We start from the raw sequence: 16,507 nt of genomic DNA on the forward strand, positions 1-16,507 counted from the left end.
CAAGTAGTGGTGATGTGAGAAGGAGATGGAGTGAGTATTTTGAAGGTTTCTTGAATGTGTTTGATGATAGAGTGGCAGATATAGGGTGTTTTGGTCGAGGTGGTGTGCAAAGTGAGAGGGTTAGGGAAAATGATTTGGTAAACAGAGAAGAGGTAGTAAAAGCTTTGCGGAAGATGAAAGCCGGTAAGGCAGCAGGTTTGGATGGTATTGCAGTGGAATCTATTAAAAAAGGGGGTGACTGTATTGTTGACTGGTTGGTAAGGTTATTTAATGTATGTATGACTCATGGTGAGGTGCCTGAGGATTGGCAGAATGCGTGCATAGTGCCATTGTACAAAGGCAAAGGGGATAAGAGTGAGTGCTCAAATTACAGAGGTATAAGTTTGTTGAGTATTCCTGGTAAATTACATGGGAGGGTATTGATTGAGAGGGTGAAGACATGTACAGAGCATCAGACTGGGGAAGAGCAGTGTGGTTTCAGAAGTGGTAGAGGATGTGTGGATCAGGTGTTTGCTTTGAAGAATGTATGTGAGAAATACTTAGAAAAGCAAATGGATTTGTATGTAGCATTTATGGATCTGGAGAAGGCATATGATAGAGTTGATAGAGATACTCTGTGGAAGGTATTAAGAATATATGGTGTGGGAGGCAAGTTGTTAGAAGCAGTGAAAAGTTTTTATCGAGGATGTAAGGCATGTGTACGTGTACGAAGAGAGGAAAGTGATTGGTTCTCAGTGAATGTAGGTTTGCGGCAGGGGTGTGTGATGTCTCCATGGTTGTTTAATTTGTTTATGGATGGGGTTGTTAGGGAGGTGAATGCAAGAGTTTTGGAAAGAGGGGCAAGTATGAAGTCTGTTGTGGATGAGAGAGCTTGAGAAGTGAGTCAGTTGTTGTTCACTGATGATACAGTGCTGGTGGCTGATTCATGTGAGAAACTGCAGAAGCTGGTGACTGAGTTTGGTAAAGTGTGTGAAAGAAGAAAGTTAAGAGTAATTGTGAATAAGAGCAAGGTTATTAGGTACAGTAGGGTTGAGGGTCAAGTCAATTGGGAGGTAAGTTTGAATGGAGAAAAACTGGAGGAAGTAAAGTGTTTTAGATATCTGGGAGTGGATCTGGCAGCGGATGGAACCATGGAAGCGGAAGTGAATCATAGGGTGGGGGAGCCTTGAAGAATGTTTGTAAGTTGAGAACATTATCTCGGAAAGCAAAAATGGGTATGTTTGAAGGAATAGTGGTTCCAACAATGTTGTACGGTTGCGAGGCGTGGGCTATGGATAGAGTTGTGCGCAGGAGGGTGGATGTGCTGGAAATGAGATGTTTGAGGACAATGTGTGGTGTAAGGTGGTTTGATCGAGTAAGTAATGTAAGGGTAAGAGAGATGTGTGGAAATAAAAAGAGTGTGGTTGAGAGAGCAGAAGAGGGTGTTTTGAAATGGTTTGGTCACATGGAGAGAATGAGTGAGGAAAGATTGACCAAGAGGATATATGTGTCAGAGGTGGAGGGAACGAGAAGTGGGAGACCAAATTGAAGGTGGAAAGATGGAGTGAAAAAGATTTTGAGTGATTGGGGCCTGAACATACAGGAGGGTGAAAGGCATGCAAGGAATAGAGTGAATTGTAACGATATGGTATACCGGGGTCGACATGCTGTCAATGGATTGAACCAGGGCATGTGAAGCGTCTGGGGTAAACCATGGAAAGTTGTGTGGGGCCTGGATGTGGAAAGGGAGCTGTGGTTTCGGTGCATTATTACATGACAGCTAGAGACTGAGTGTGAACGAATGGGGCCTTTGGTGTCTTTTCCTTGCGCTACCTCGCACACATGAGGGGGGAGGGGGTTGTTATTCCATGTGTGGTGAGGTGGCGATGGGAACAAATAAAGGCAGACAGTATGAATTGTGTACATGTGTATATATGTATATGTCTGTGTGTGTATATATATGTGTACAATGAGATGTATAGGTATGTATATTTGCATGTGTGGACGTGTATGTATATACATGTGTATGTGGGCGGGTTGGGCCATTCCTTCGTCTGTTTCCTTGCGCTACCTCGCTAACGCGGGAGACAGCGACAAAGCAAAATAAATAAATAAATAAATATATATATATATAGAGATGCTCTGTGGAAGGTATTAAGAATATATGGTGTGGGAGGCAAGTTGTTAGAAGCAGTGAAAAGTTTTTATCGAGGATGTAAGGCATGTGTACGTGTAGGAAGAGAGGAAAGTGATTGGTTCTCAGTGAATGTAGGTTTGCGGCAGGGGTGTGTGATGTCTCCATGGTTGTTTAATTTGTTTATGGATGGGGTTGTTAGGGAGGTAAATGCAAGGGTTTTGCAAAGAGGGGCAAGTATGAAGTCTGTTGGGGATGAGAGAGCTTGGGAAGTGAGTCAGTTGTTGTTCGCTGATGATACAGCGCTGGTGGCTGATTCATGTGAGAAACTGCAGAAGCTGGTGACTGAGTTTGGTAAAGTGTGTGGAAGAAGAAAGTTAAGAGTAAATGTGAATAAGAGCAAGGTTGTTAGGTACAGTAGGGTTGAGGGTCAAGTCAATTGGGAGGTGAGTTTGAATGGAGAAAAACTGGAGGAAGTGAAGTGTTTTAGATATCTGGGAGTGGATCTGGCAGCGGATGGAACCATGGAAGCGGAAGTGGATCATAGGGTGGGGGAGGGGGCGAAAATTCTGGGGGCCTTGAAGAATGTGTGGAAGTCGAGAACATTATCTCGGAAAGCAAAAATGGGTATGTTTGAAGGAATTGTGGTTCCAACAATGTTGTATGGTTGCGAGGCGTGGGCTATGGATAGAGTTGTGCTCAGGAGGATGGATGTGCTGGAAATGAGATGTTTGAGGACAATGTGTGGTGTGAGGTGGTTTGATCGAGTGAGTAACGTAAGGGTAAGAGAGATGTGTGGAAATAAAAAGAGCGTGGTTGAGAGAGCAGAAGAGGGTGTTTTAAAGTGGTTTGGGCACATGGAGAGGATGAGTGAGGAAAGATTGACCAAGAGGATATATGTGTCGGAGGTGGAGGGAGCAAGGAGAAGAGGGAGACCAAATTGGAGGTGGAAAGATGGAGTGAAAAAGATTTTGTGTGATCGGGGCCTGAACATGCAGGAGGGTGAAAGGAGGGCAAGGAATAGAGTGAATTGGAGCGATGTGGTATACCGGGGTTGACGTGCTGTCAGTGGATTGAATCAAGGCATGTGAAGCGTCTGGGGTAAACCAGGGAAAGCTGTGTAGGTATGTATATTTGCGTGTGTGGACGTATGTATATACCAGTGTATGGGGGGGGTTGGGCCATTTCTTTCGTCTGTTTCCTTGCGCTACCTCGCAAACGCGGGAGACAGCGACAAAGTATAAAAAAAAAAAAAAATATATATATATCTTTTCTTTTTTTCTTTTAAACTATTCGCTATTTCCCGCATTAGCGAGGTAGCGTTAAGAACAGAGGACTGGGCCTGTTTTGGAATATCCTCACCTGGTCCCCTCTGTTCCTTCTTTTGGAAAATTAAAAAAAACGAGAGGGGAGGATTTCCAGCCCCCCGCTCCCTCCCCTTTTAGTCGCCTTCTACGACACGCAGGGAATACGTGGGAAGTATTCTTAATCCCCTATCCCCAGGGATAATATATATATATATATATATATATATATATATATATATATATATATATATATATATATATATATATATATATATTTTTTTTTTTTTTATATACTTTGTCGCTGTCTCCCGCGTTTGAGAGGTAGCGCAAGGAAACAGACGAAAGAAATGGCCCAACCCCCTCCCCAATACACATGTACATACACACGTCCACACACGCAAATATACATACCTACACAGCTTTCCATGGTTTACCCCAGACGCTTCACATGCCTTGCTTCAATCCACTGACAGCACGTCAACCCCTGTATACCACATGACTCCAGTTTACTCTATTTCTTGCCCTCCTTTCACCCTCCTGCATGTTCAGGCCCCGATCACACAAAATCTTTTTCACTCCATCTTTCCACCTCCAATTTGGTCTCCCTCTTCTCCTCGTTCCCTCCACCTCCGACACATATATCCTCTTGGTCAATCTCTCCTCACTCATTCTCTCCATGTGCCCAAACCATTTCAAAACACCCTCTTCTGCTCTCTCAACCACGCTCTTTTTATTTCCACACATCTCTCTTACCCTTACGTTACTTACTCGATCAAACCACCTCACACCACACATTGTCCTCAAACATCTCATTTCCAGCACATCCATCCTCCTGCGCACATCTCTATCCATAGCCCACGCCTCGCAACCATACAACATTGATGGAACCACTATTCCCTCAAACATACCCATTTTTGCTTTCCGAGATAATGTTCTCGACTTCCACACATTTTTCAAGGCTCCCAAAATTTTCGCCCCCTCCCCCACCCTATGATCCACTTCCGCTTCCATGGTTCCATCCGCTGACAGATCCACTCCCAGATATCTAAAACACTTCACTTCCTCCAGTTTTTCTCCATTCAAACTCACCTCCCAATTGACTTGACCCTCACCCCTACTGTACCTAATAACCTTGCTCTTATTCACATTTACTCTCAACTTTCTTCTTCCACACACTTTACCAAACTCAGTCACCAGCTTCTGCAGTTTCTCACATGAATCAGCCACCAGCGCTGTATCATCAGCGAACAACAACTGACTCACTTCCCAAGCTCTCTCATCCCCAACAGACTTCATACTTGCCCCTCTTTCCAGGACTCTTGCATTTACCTCCCTTACAACCCCATCCATAAACAAATTAAACAACCATGGAGACATCACACACCCCTGCCGCAAACCTACATTCACTGAGAACCAATCACTTTCCTCTCTTCCTACACGTACACATGCCTTACATCCTCGATAAAAACTTTTCACTGCTTCTAACAACTTGCCTCCCACACCATATATTCTTAATACCTTCCACAGAGCATCTCTATCAACTCTATGCCTTCTCCAGATCCATAAATGCTACATACAAATCCATTTGCTTTTCTAAGTATTTCTCACATACATTCTTCAAAGCAAACACCTGATCCACACATCCTCTACCACTTCTGAAACCGCACTGCTCTTCCCCAATCTGATGCTCTGTACATGCCTTCACCCTCTCAATCAATACCCTCCCATATAATTTACCAGGAATACTCAACAAACTTATACCTCTGTAATTTGAGCACTCACTCTTATCCCCTTTGCCTTTGTACAATGGCACTATGCACGCATTCCGCCAATCCTCAGGCACCTCACCATGAGTCATACATACATTAAATAACCTTACCAACCAGTCAACAATACAGTCACCCCCTTTTTTAATAAATTCCACTGCAATACCATCCAAGCCTCCTGCCTTGCCGGCTTTCATCTTCCGCAAAGCTTTTACTACCTCTTCTCTGTTTACCAAATCATTTTCCCTAACCCTCTCACTTTGCACACCACCTCGACCAAAACACCCTATATCTGCCACTCTGTCATCAGACACATTCAACAAACCTTCAAAATACTCATTCCATCTCCTTCTCACATCACCGCTACTTGTTATCACCTCCCCATTTACGCCCTTCACTGAAGTTCCCATTTGCTCCCTTGTCTTACGCACCCTATTTACCTCCTTCCAGAACATCTTTTTATTCTCCCTAAAATTTACTGATAGTCTCTCACCCCAACTCTCATTTGCCCTTTTTTTCACCTCTTGCATCTTTCTCTTGACCTCCTGTCTCTTTCTTTTATACTTCTCCCACTCAATTGCATTTTTTTCCTGCAAAAATCGTCCAAATGCCTCTCTCTTCTCTTTCACTAATACTCTTACTTCTTCATCCCACCACTCACTACCCTTTCTAAACAGCCCACCTCCCACTCTTCTCATGCCACAAGCATCTTTTGCGCAATCCATCACTGATTCCCTAAATACATCCCATTCCTCCCCCACTCCCCTTACTTCCATTGTTCTCACTTTTTTCCATTCTGTACACAGTCTCTCCTGGTACTTCCCCACACAGGTCTCCTTCTCAAGCTCACTTACTCTCACCACCTTCTTCACCCCAACATTCACTCCTCTTTTCTGAAAACCCATACTAATCTTCACCTTAGCCTCCACAAGATAATGATCAGACATCCCTCCAGTTGCACCTCTCAGCACATTAACATCCAAAAGTCTCTCTTTCGCACACCTGTCAATTAACACGTAATCCAATAACGCTCTCTGGCCATCTCTCCTACTTACATAAGTATACTTATGTATATCTCGCTTTTTAAACCAGGTATTCCCAATCATCAGTCCTTTTTCAGCACATAAATCTACAAGCTCTTCACCATTTCCATTTACAACACTGAACACCCCATGCATACCAATTATTCCCTCAACTGCCACATTACTCACCTTTGCATTCAAATCACCCATCACTATAACCCGGTCTCGTGCATCAAAACCGCTAACACACTCATTTAGCTGCTCCCAAAACACTTGCCTCTCATGATCTTTCTTCTCATGCCCAGGTGCATATGCACCAATAATCACCCACCTCTCTCCATCAACTTTCAATTTTACCCATATTAATCGAGAATTTACTTTCTTACATTCTATCACATACTCCCACAACTCCTGTTTCAGGAGTATTGCTACTCCTTCCCTTGCTCTTGTCCTCTCACTAACCCCTGACTTCACATATATATATGTCTAAGTATATATATATATATATATATATATATATATATATATATATATATATATATATATATATATATACATATATATATATATATATGTCTAAGTATTCCCTGGGGATAGGGGAGAAAGAATACTTCCCACGTATTCCCTGCGTGTCGTAGAAGGCGACTAAAAGGGAAGGGAGCGGGGGGGCTGGAAATCCTCCCCTCTCGTTTTTTTTTTTTTTTTTTTTCCAAGAGAAGGAACAGAGAAGAGGGCCAGGTGAGGATATTCCCTCAAAGGCCCAGTCCTCTGTTCTTAACGCTACCTCGCTATCGCGGGAAATAGCGAATAGTATGAAAAAAAAAAAAATATGTCTAAGTATATATATGTATACGCTGAGATGTATAGGTATGTATATGTACGTGTGTGGACGTGTATGTATATATACATGTGTATGTGGGTAGGTTGGGCCATTCTTTCATCCGTTTCCTTGTGCTACCTCGCTAACATGGGAGACAGTGACAAAGTAAAATAAAAATGTAAAACATATATATAAATGACTTTGAGGAGGAAAATGTGGTCACTGGTAAGGCCATATAATCATATCTATTTCCCACGAACATTGTTTGTGTACCCCAGTTTTTGGAACTAGTAACCACTTCTATTTGTTGTGTTTCTGCGTGCAAACACTGCAGGAACAGTATAATGAGGTGTACATAGTGACATGTGTATACCAGCCCTCTACATCACCAAATCAAGAAAAGACTGTACTAAAGGTGGCAGTCAAAAAAAATTCCAGAACCACTTGCCCTAAACGATCAATGCAAATGGACAGGCAGATAAACTGTTCTGTTGACCATTTGCATGCATTTCTGGTAAGTTCAAGCTCAGTGTGTGTGCTCTGCATGTCAATGAGTGATGGACAATAATCAGAGATCCTCAACCACACACCATCTCTTATATACACAAAATAGATCACACTCATCTCTCCTTTGCATTCTCCATACATGTCAGCATCACATCCCTATGTAAATCTGGTGATTTAAATGATGTATAATACAGCAGGGAGCTGGTTTCAACAGCAGATGGGAAACAAGGCAAATGGTAGAAGTACTAACCCTAAAGATGGTGCAGGCAAGATTGATATTTTCTGGATCATACAGATGGACGTGGGAAGTGGGGATGATGGATGAGCGAGAATATGTGATCAGCTCATACTTGGGGAGAAACTCAGCTGTGGAACGCTTGCGTGTCAGTGTTGATATGATGGTGCCTGTAGTGCAAATAAATATGAAGATTTCAATGACTAATTCCATCATAAGACTTTCACATTGGTTGAGGGATGTGTAAAAGTAACTTGAGAAAAGTAAATAAGCCTTCTTTATTCTTACCCTATATAACATCATGATAATATAAATCAAGATCAGAAATGTCAATACTGGACTGAAAAAATAAGTGAAAAATAAATAATTCTGAACTGTCTTATCATAATGGTTATGAAATCTTTTGATATTAAAATACAAAAATATAAACTTGTGTTAATATGGCCTACAACATACATTAGCACCATTACAATAACCTACCCTCTGGGGATCTTTCATGGTTATTGAAGAACTTTTCTGCAAACTCTATCATATCAAAATGGTTTTGATTTTCATTTTCTTTGTTTTCTTCCAGTTCCTCCAATTCATGCAGCTTCCGCTCTACTCTTTGTTTCCTTCTTTCAACTCTGTCTGGATCCTCTAAGGCACCATTATTACGGCTGCTTGAACGTGGCTGCAAATGAGATGAATCATACAGACATACATTCACATGAAAATGAGCTTGCTTAATATCATAACCTTTTTGGTGCTATGTACATATATCTACTGTTATGCAGCAGGATGCTATGTATATCATTCTACAAATTCAGTTTCACTCCACAAATTGAATTTTCCACACACTGTAGGCTCTCTTGGCATAGATGGCAACTCAAATAAGAATGAGTAACTAGCTACCTGGAGGCCTCAGTAACCCACCAGTGATCACGTTGGGTGGTTGTGTGCCTTTTCTAGGGACTTGCCACATCTGTGGTGCCCACCACTGCACCCATGCTACCCTCACTCAAGATTTGCGAATAAAGAAAAAATATGCTTTTCTTACACTACAAATGCTTATCTTAATCTTTCTTTCTTTCTTTCATACTATTCGCCATTTCCCGCATTAGCAAGGTAGCGTTAAGAACAGAGGACTGGGCCTTAAAGGGAATTATCTTAATCTATGAGGGAAAAATGATTTTTTTTTACCTAGTCATATGAATATAAAAAAATAAATAAAAAATACATAAATGTAATATCCTTACTTAGGGACTCTCCAATCTCAGAGATATATTAATGTCTTTTACTTACTCCAAAAATGATTAAGTCTTGATTTCTTTAATTTTCTTGTGCACTATTTCATAAAAAAATTGAATTTGCTATATTTTGTATTTTAGAAGGCCGAAGAAAAAATCATTTGTGCACCAAACATGTTAAATGCAGTAACCAAACAAGATACTCTGAATACATCAAAGTGATTTTCAAATTTGTTACAGGGCTGATGGCTGTAGGTGAAAAATAGAATAAATCAAATATGAAAAATAAGGGAGGATATTGATTGAGAGGGTGAAGGCATGTACAGAGCATCAGATTGGGGAAGAGCAGTGTGGTTTCAGAAGTGGTAGAGGATGTGTGGATCAGGTGTTTGCTTTCAAGAATGTATGTGAGAAATACTTAGAAAAGCAAATGGATTTGTATGTAGCATTTACAGATCTGGAGAGGGCATATGATAGAGTGGATAGAGATGCTCTGTTGAAGGTATTAGGAATATATGGTGTGGGAGGCAAGTTGTTAGAAGCAGTGAAAAGTTTTTATCGAGGATGTAAGGCATGTGTACATGTAGGAAGAGAGGAAAGTGATTGGTTCTCAGTGAATGTAGGTTTGCGGCAGGGGTGTGTGATGTCTTCATGGTTGTTTAATTTGTTTATGGATGGGGTTGTTAGGGAGGTGAATGCAAAAGTTTTGGAAAGAGGGGCAAGTATGAAGTCTGTTGTGGATGAGAGAGCTTGGGAAGTGAGTCAGTTGTTGTTCGCTGATGATACAGCGCTGGTGGCTGATTCATGTGAGAAACTGCAGAAGCTGGTGACTGAGTTTGGTAAAGTGTGTGAAAGAAGAAAGTTAAGAGTAAATGTGAATAAGAGCAAGGTTATTAGGTACAGTAGGGTTGAGGGTCAAGTCAACTGGGAGGTAAGTTTGAATGGAGAAAAACTGGAGGAAGTAAAGTGTTTTAGATATCTGGGAGTGGATCTGGAAGCCGATGGAACCATGGAAGCGGAAGTGAATCATAGGGTGGGGGAGGGGGCGAAAATCCTGGGAGCCTTGAAGAATGTGTGGAAGTCAAGAACATTATCTCGGAAAGCAAAAATGGGTATGTTTGAAGGAACAGTGGTTCCAACAATGGTGTATGGTTGCGAGGCGTGGGTTATGGATAGAGTTGTGCGTAGGAGGGTGGATGTGCTGGAAATGAGATGTTTGAGGACAATGTGTGGTGTGAGGTGGTTTGATCGAGTAAGTAATGTAAGGGTAAGAGAGATGTGAGGAAATAAAAAGAGTGTGGTTGAGAGAGCAGAAGAGGGTGTTTTGAAATGGTTTGGGCACATGGAGAGAATGAGTGAGGAAAGATTAACCAAGAGGATATATGTGTCGGAGGTGGAGGGAACGAGGAGAAGTGGGAGACCAAATTGGAAGTGGAAAGATGGAGTGAAAAAGATTTTGAGTGATCAGGGCCTGAACATGCAGGAGGGTGAAAGGCGGGCAAGGAATAGAGTGAATTGGATCGATGTGGTATACCGGGGTTGATGTGCTGTCAGTGGATTGAATCAGGGCATGTGAAGTGTCTGGGGTAAACCATGGAAAGTTGTGTGGGGCCTGGATGTGGAAAGGGAGATGTGGTTTTGGGCATTATTGCATGACAGCTAGAGACTGAGTGTGAACGAATGGGGCCTTTGTTGTCTTTTCCTAGCGCTACCTCGCACACATGAGGGGGGAGGGGGATGGTATTCCCTGTGCGGCGCGGTGGCGATGGGAATGAATAAAGGCAGACAGTGTGAATTGTGTGCATGGGTATATATGTATGTGTCTGTGTGTGTATATTTATGTGTACATTGAGATGTATAGGTATGTATATTTGCGTGTGTGGACGTGTATGTATATACATGTGTATGGGGATGGGTTGGGCCATTTCTTTCGTCTGTTTCCTTGCGCTACCTCGCAAACGCAGGAGACAGCGACAAAGCAGAATAAAATATAAAATAAATAAAAATGAAAAAGTCTTAGAAAGATAAGACTCCACAAAAGATTAGTTGATAAAGTAAAGGATGATGTACTCAGCTGTTCAAGGAATATGGAAAGAATGGATGTGGGAAATCAGAAGTTTATCTAAGAACAACTCATGAGATTAGGAGTATCTGACTAATGTGGACTAATAGTCTGATGTAATCACAGAATTTGAAGAAAGCTTTTGCATGAGGCATCTGGAGAATTTTTTGCTTTGACCACCATGCTAATTATCAAAAATTTTAAACAGAATGAAGACAAAAGAACATAAATTAGTTACCAAGGGATCATAATATATATCTAACTCATAATATAAAGCTCATTATCACTAAGATGAAGATTACATATCATTAACTCACTCCTGGACTCCTTGTGCCAGACTGTGTTGTACAAGATGGACTTCTTGCTGAGGGTGATCGTGATGGTCTCTTTTGACCTGAAGGTCTGCGCCGCCGCTCACTTGATGGTTCTCTGTGTGTAATATCCCTTGGTCTTCTTAACTCAACAGCCTCTTCAGGAGGAGCTGGTGGAGGACCTGTAATGTGGTACACCAAAATCAATTATTATTTCAATAGGAAAGAAACCTTTCCATTTAAAGTAATGAAAAAGTAAAACAGTATATTCACAGAGGATTAGCTACAAGCTTTTATCCCTGGAAGTGGTTGTGATCTAAATTTTCTTACTTTGGTGATAAAGGAATAATGTCTGTCTATCTATCTATCTATTTTTCTGATGCCCATTCCCTTTGAGAACTCCATCAAGGGGGTGGCCATAACAAAAGTCTCCACTTATCCCTGTCATTACATGCCTCCCTTGCATACATCATTCCACATATTTTCCATCATTTCTCTCACTCTAGTATTCTTCCACTCTATTTGTCCATGTCACAGGTGTTCATCCTCTCACACTAACCTCTTTAATTGTACTATCATGCACTCTCGTTATAAATTCCCAGCTTGCACTCTTTCCATACGACTAAACCACCTCAAAGTATTACATTTCATCTATTCTACCACTCCAGAATTCATTCTCTATGCAATCCCTGCCATGCCACGTCTCTCATACACCCTTTCATTTCTTTCTTCATTTCATGAGTAGTCATAACACATACTCCTCTCAAATAGCTCATTTCCACAGCCTGGATTCTTGACTTCTGTGATTCATTCTACGTCCATGTTTCAACTACACAGGTCAGGGTTGGGAGGACTATGCTCTCAACTAATCCTCTCTTCACTTTAATACTTACACCTCTACCCTTCATTACTCTATTAAAAGACCCAATGACTCTTCTACCCTATACTGCTCTCTCCCTTATTTCTCTTACATATCACTAAAATTACCCAATATAGCTCCTAATTATTTAAATTCTCTCACCTCTTCCAGTCTTTCTCTCCCCATCTATAAGGCAGTTTTGTAAACTTCCTTCTTTCACTCTATATGGTTTTACAAAATCTATATTTCCACTCTATTTCCTTTCAAACACCATTACTTTACTTTTACTTGCATTTACCTTCAACTGCCTACACTTACACATTTCTTAAAACACACACTCAACCTCATTCAACTCCTTTTCACTCTCAGCAAACAACACAGTATCATCCCAAGCAGGCTTGGCACTAGCCACCATATCTCAGTGCCACATTCCCTCTCTGCACCCCCTTTCCCTAGTCTTGCTTTCATCTCTTATCACTCCATCCATACATAAGTATATATATCAAAAAGCCGTGATGACATCACAAAGCCCTGCCTCATACCCACATGTGCACCAAAATTTTTGCTGAACTCTCCATCCACTCTTCCACATGCACTTGCTTCTCTGTAGAGGGCTTTCACATCACCCAACGGTTGTCCTCCTAGCCCATACCTCCTTAACACATCCCAAAAGGCATTCCACTTGACAAATTACAAGTAACTCAAATACAGTACAAAGGTCTTGTGACTAACAATGAACCACAATATAAACTGAAACCTTTATCAAAGACAATAAGAAAAAGTGACTCAAACATAGTAACAGGTTCTTAGGATGCTAAATATAATACACTCAACAGTAATATGACCTCAGTTCTTCATCAAAAACTCTCATTAAAACCAGCAGGTCATGGTGTCAAAAGTCCAGTAATTCTGCACAAGGTTACTTTTTACCTCTATCTTCTGTGATGTGGAATAATTTGAAAAGAAAATCTGAATACAAGAAAAAGTTCTTGTAACAACAGTGACAGCATCTTACACAGTAACATGAACAGTACACTTTGTTTGAGACTAGCAAGAGATGCTGTTAATTACAATACAATAACAGGTTCTTGTGACCCCTGAGAAAGTAATCATGACAATCATATGAATTCTATGATCACGAAAATTCAGTACAATAGTAAGTTTAGTTTTAATTCTCAGGATGTGGGCTCTACTTTAGTCCTAGCTATTATAGATGTTACACAAATCTACATTCCATATGTTGCTCAGACAATCCTGTGTTTTATTGTAAAACAGGTTGGCTTAAGTGTTTTTGGAAGCAGCTGAGTGTGTTAGCAGCTTTAATGCCCGAGACCAGGTTATAGTGATGAGTGATTTAAATGCGAAGATGAGTAATGTGGAAGTTAAGGGTATAAGTGGTGTACATGGGGTATTCAGTGTTGTAAATGGAAATGGTGAAGAGCTAGTGGATTTCTGTGCTGAAAAAAAGATTGGTGATTGGGAACATCTGGTTTAAAAAGAGAGATATACATAAGTATACGTATGTGCGTAGGAGAGGTGGTGAACAGGCCTCATTGGATTACATGTTTATTGATGGGTGTGTAAAACTTCTGGATGTTAATGTGCTGAGAGGGGTGGCTGGAGGGATGTCTGATCACTATCTTGTGGAGGCGAAGGTGAAGATTTGTAGAGGTTTTCAAAAAAGAAGAGAGAATGTTGGGGAGAAGAGAGTGGTAAGAGTAAGTGAGCTTGGAAAGAAGACTGGTGTGAGGAAGTACCAACAGAGATTGAGTGTAGAATGGTAAAAGGTTAAAGTAAGAAAAGTGAAGGGAGTGGGTGAGGAATGGGATGTATTTGATGAAGCAGTGACGGCTTGCACAAAAGATGCATGTGGCATGAGAAAGGTGGGAGGTGGGCAGATTAGAAAGGGAAGTGAGTGGTGGGATTGAGGAGGAAGGCTGTTAGTGAAAAAAAAAAGAGAGGTATTTGGATACTTGCCGGGAAGTAGTGCAAATGACTGGGAGATGTATAAAAGAAAATGGCAGAAGGTTAAGAGAAAAGTGCAAGGGTTGAAAAAGAGGGTACATGAGACAAATGGGGTGAGAGGGTATCATTACATTTTAGGGAGGATAAAAAGATGTTTTGGAAGGAGGTAAATAACATGCATAAGACAAGAGAACAAAAGGAGAACTTCGGTGAAGGGGGCAAGTGGGGAGGTGATAAAACAGTGATGAATTGAGTAGGTATTTTGAAGGTTTGTTGAATGTGCTTCATGATGCAGTAGCAGATATTGGGTGTTTTGGTTGGGGTGGTGTGCAAAGTGAAAGGGTCAGGGAGGATGGTTTGGTAAAGAGAGAAGAGGTAGTGAAAGCTTTGCAGCAAATGAAATCCTGCAAGGCGACGGGTTTGGGTGGTATTGCAGTGGAATTATTAAAAAAGGAGGTGACTGTGTTGTTGATTGGTTGGCAAGGATACTCATTGTATGTATGGGCCATGGTGAAGTGCCTGAGGATTGGCAGAATGCATGCAGAGTGCCATTGTACAAAGGCAAAGGGGATAAAGGTGAGTGTTCAAACTACAGAACCATAAGTTCATTGAGTGTTCCAGGTAAATTATACAGGAGGGTATTGATTCAGAGGGTGAAGGCAAGTACAGAGCATCAGATTAGGGAAGAGTAGTGTGGTTTAAGAAGTAGTAGAGGATGTGTGGATCAGGTTTTTGCTTGAAGAAGCTAGGATGCCATTTGGTAAACACATGTTTACCAAATGGCATCCTAGCAACTGTCTCTTCATTGTATATCAGCTGATTTATATTTCTTTCTTGTATCTCCCCTGATGATGTGATTATTACACGAAAGTGCACTTGGGACCTTATTGTGTTTAATTTTCCCCATGGACTCACAGGAATCAAATGCAAAATTGTGATCCTTTCCAAAGTTGGGGTGAAGAGAGTGGTGAGAGTAAGTGAGCTTGGGAAGGAGATTTATGTGAGGAAGTACCAGGAGAGACTGAGTACAGAATGGAAAAAGGTGAGAACAAAGGATGTAAGGGGAGTGGGGGAGGAATGGGATGTATTTAGGGAAGCAGTAATGGCTTGCGCAAAAGATGCTTGTGGCATGAGAAGCGTAGGATGTGGGCAGATTAGAAAGGGTAGTGAGTGGTGGGATGAAGAAGTAAGATTGTTAGTGAAAGAGAAGAGAGAGGCATTTGGACGATTTTTGCAGGGAAATAATGCAAATGACTGGGAGAGGTATAAAAGAAAGAGGCAGGAGGTCAAGAGAAAGGTGCAAGAGGTGAAAAAGAGGGCAAATGAGAGTTGGGCTGAGAGAGTATCATTAAATTTTAGGGAGAATAAAAAGATGTTTTGGAAGGAGGTAAATAAAGTGCATAAGACAAGGGAACAAATAGGAACTTCAGTGAAGGGGGCAAATGGGGAGGTGATAACAAGTAGTGGTGATGTGAGGAGATGGAGTGAGTATTTTGAAGGTTGTTAAATGTGTTTGATGATAGAGTGGTAGATATTGGGTGTTTTGGTCAAGGTGGTGTGCAAAGAGAGAGGGTTAGGGAGAATGACTTGGTAAACAGAAAAGAGGTAGTAAAAGCTTTGCAGAAGATGAAAGCCGGCAAGGCAGCGAGTTTGGATGGTATTGCAGTGGAATTTATTAAAAAAGCGGGTGACTGTTTTGCTGACTGGTTGGTAAGGTTATTTGATGTATGTATGACTCATGGTGAGGTGCCTGAGGATTGGAGGAATGCTTGCATAGTGCCATTGTACAAAGGTAAAGGGGATAAAAGTGAGTGCTCAAATTACAGAGGTATAAGTTTGTTGAGTATTCCTGGGAAATTATATGGGAGGGTATTGATTGAGAGGGTGAAGGCATGTACAGAGCATCAGATTGGGGAAGAGCAGTGTGGTTTCAGAAGTGGTAGAGGATGTGTGGATCAGGTGTTTGCTTTCAAGAATGTATGTGAGAAATACTTAGAAAAGCAAATGGATTTGTATGTAGCATTTATGGATCTGGAGAAGGCATATGATAGAGTTGATAGAGACGCTCTGTGGAAGGTATTAAGAATATATGGTGTGGGGGGTAAGTTGTTAGAAGCAGTGAAAAGTTTTTATCGAGGATGTAAGGCATGTGTACGTGTAGGAAGAGAGGAAAGTGATTGGTTCTCAGTGAATGTAGGTGTGTGGCAGGGGTGTGTGATGGCTCCATGGTTGTTTAATTTGTTTATGGATGGGGTTGTTAGGGAGGTGAATGCAAGAGTTTTGGAAAGAGGGGCAAGTATGGAGTCTCTTG

The 16,507-nt window shown here is 41.3% G+C and overlaps 1 protein-coding gene across 1 annotated transcript in view; it reads right to left on the reverse strand.

Annotated features, from left to right (window-relative positions):
* The window catches only part of Myo81F (Myosin 81F), a 387,373-nt gene that overhangs the window by 207,381 nt on the left and 163,485 nt on the right, over window positions 1–16,507 (reverse strand). Inside the window, exons 21-23 of the mRNA XM_071662293.1 lie at window positions 11,379–11,554; window positions 8,251–8,443; window positions 7,688–7,940 (exon numbers count right to left, since the gene is read on the reverse strand). Coding sequence (XP_071518394.1) covers window positions 7,688–7,940; window positions 8,251–8,443; window positions 11,379–11,554 — 622 coding nt within the window. The remainder of the gene's footprint in view (window positions 1–7,687; window positions 7,941–8,250; window positions 8,444–11,378; window positions 11,555–16,507) is intronic.

This window comes from Panulirus ornatus, chromosome 6 (genome assembly GCF_036320965.1).
Source record: "Panulirus ornatus isolate Po-2019 chromosome 6, ASM3632096v1, whole genome shotgun sequence".
Taxonomy (NCBI): domain Eukaryota; kingdom Metazoa; phylum Arthropoda; class Malacostraca; order Decapoda; family Palinuridae; genus Panulirus; species Panulirus ornatus.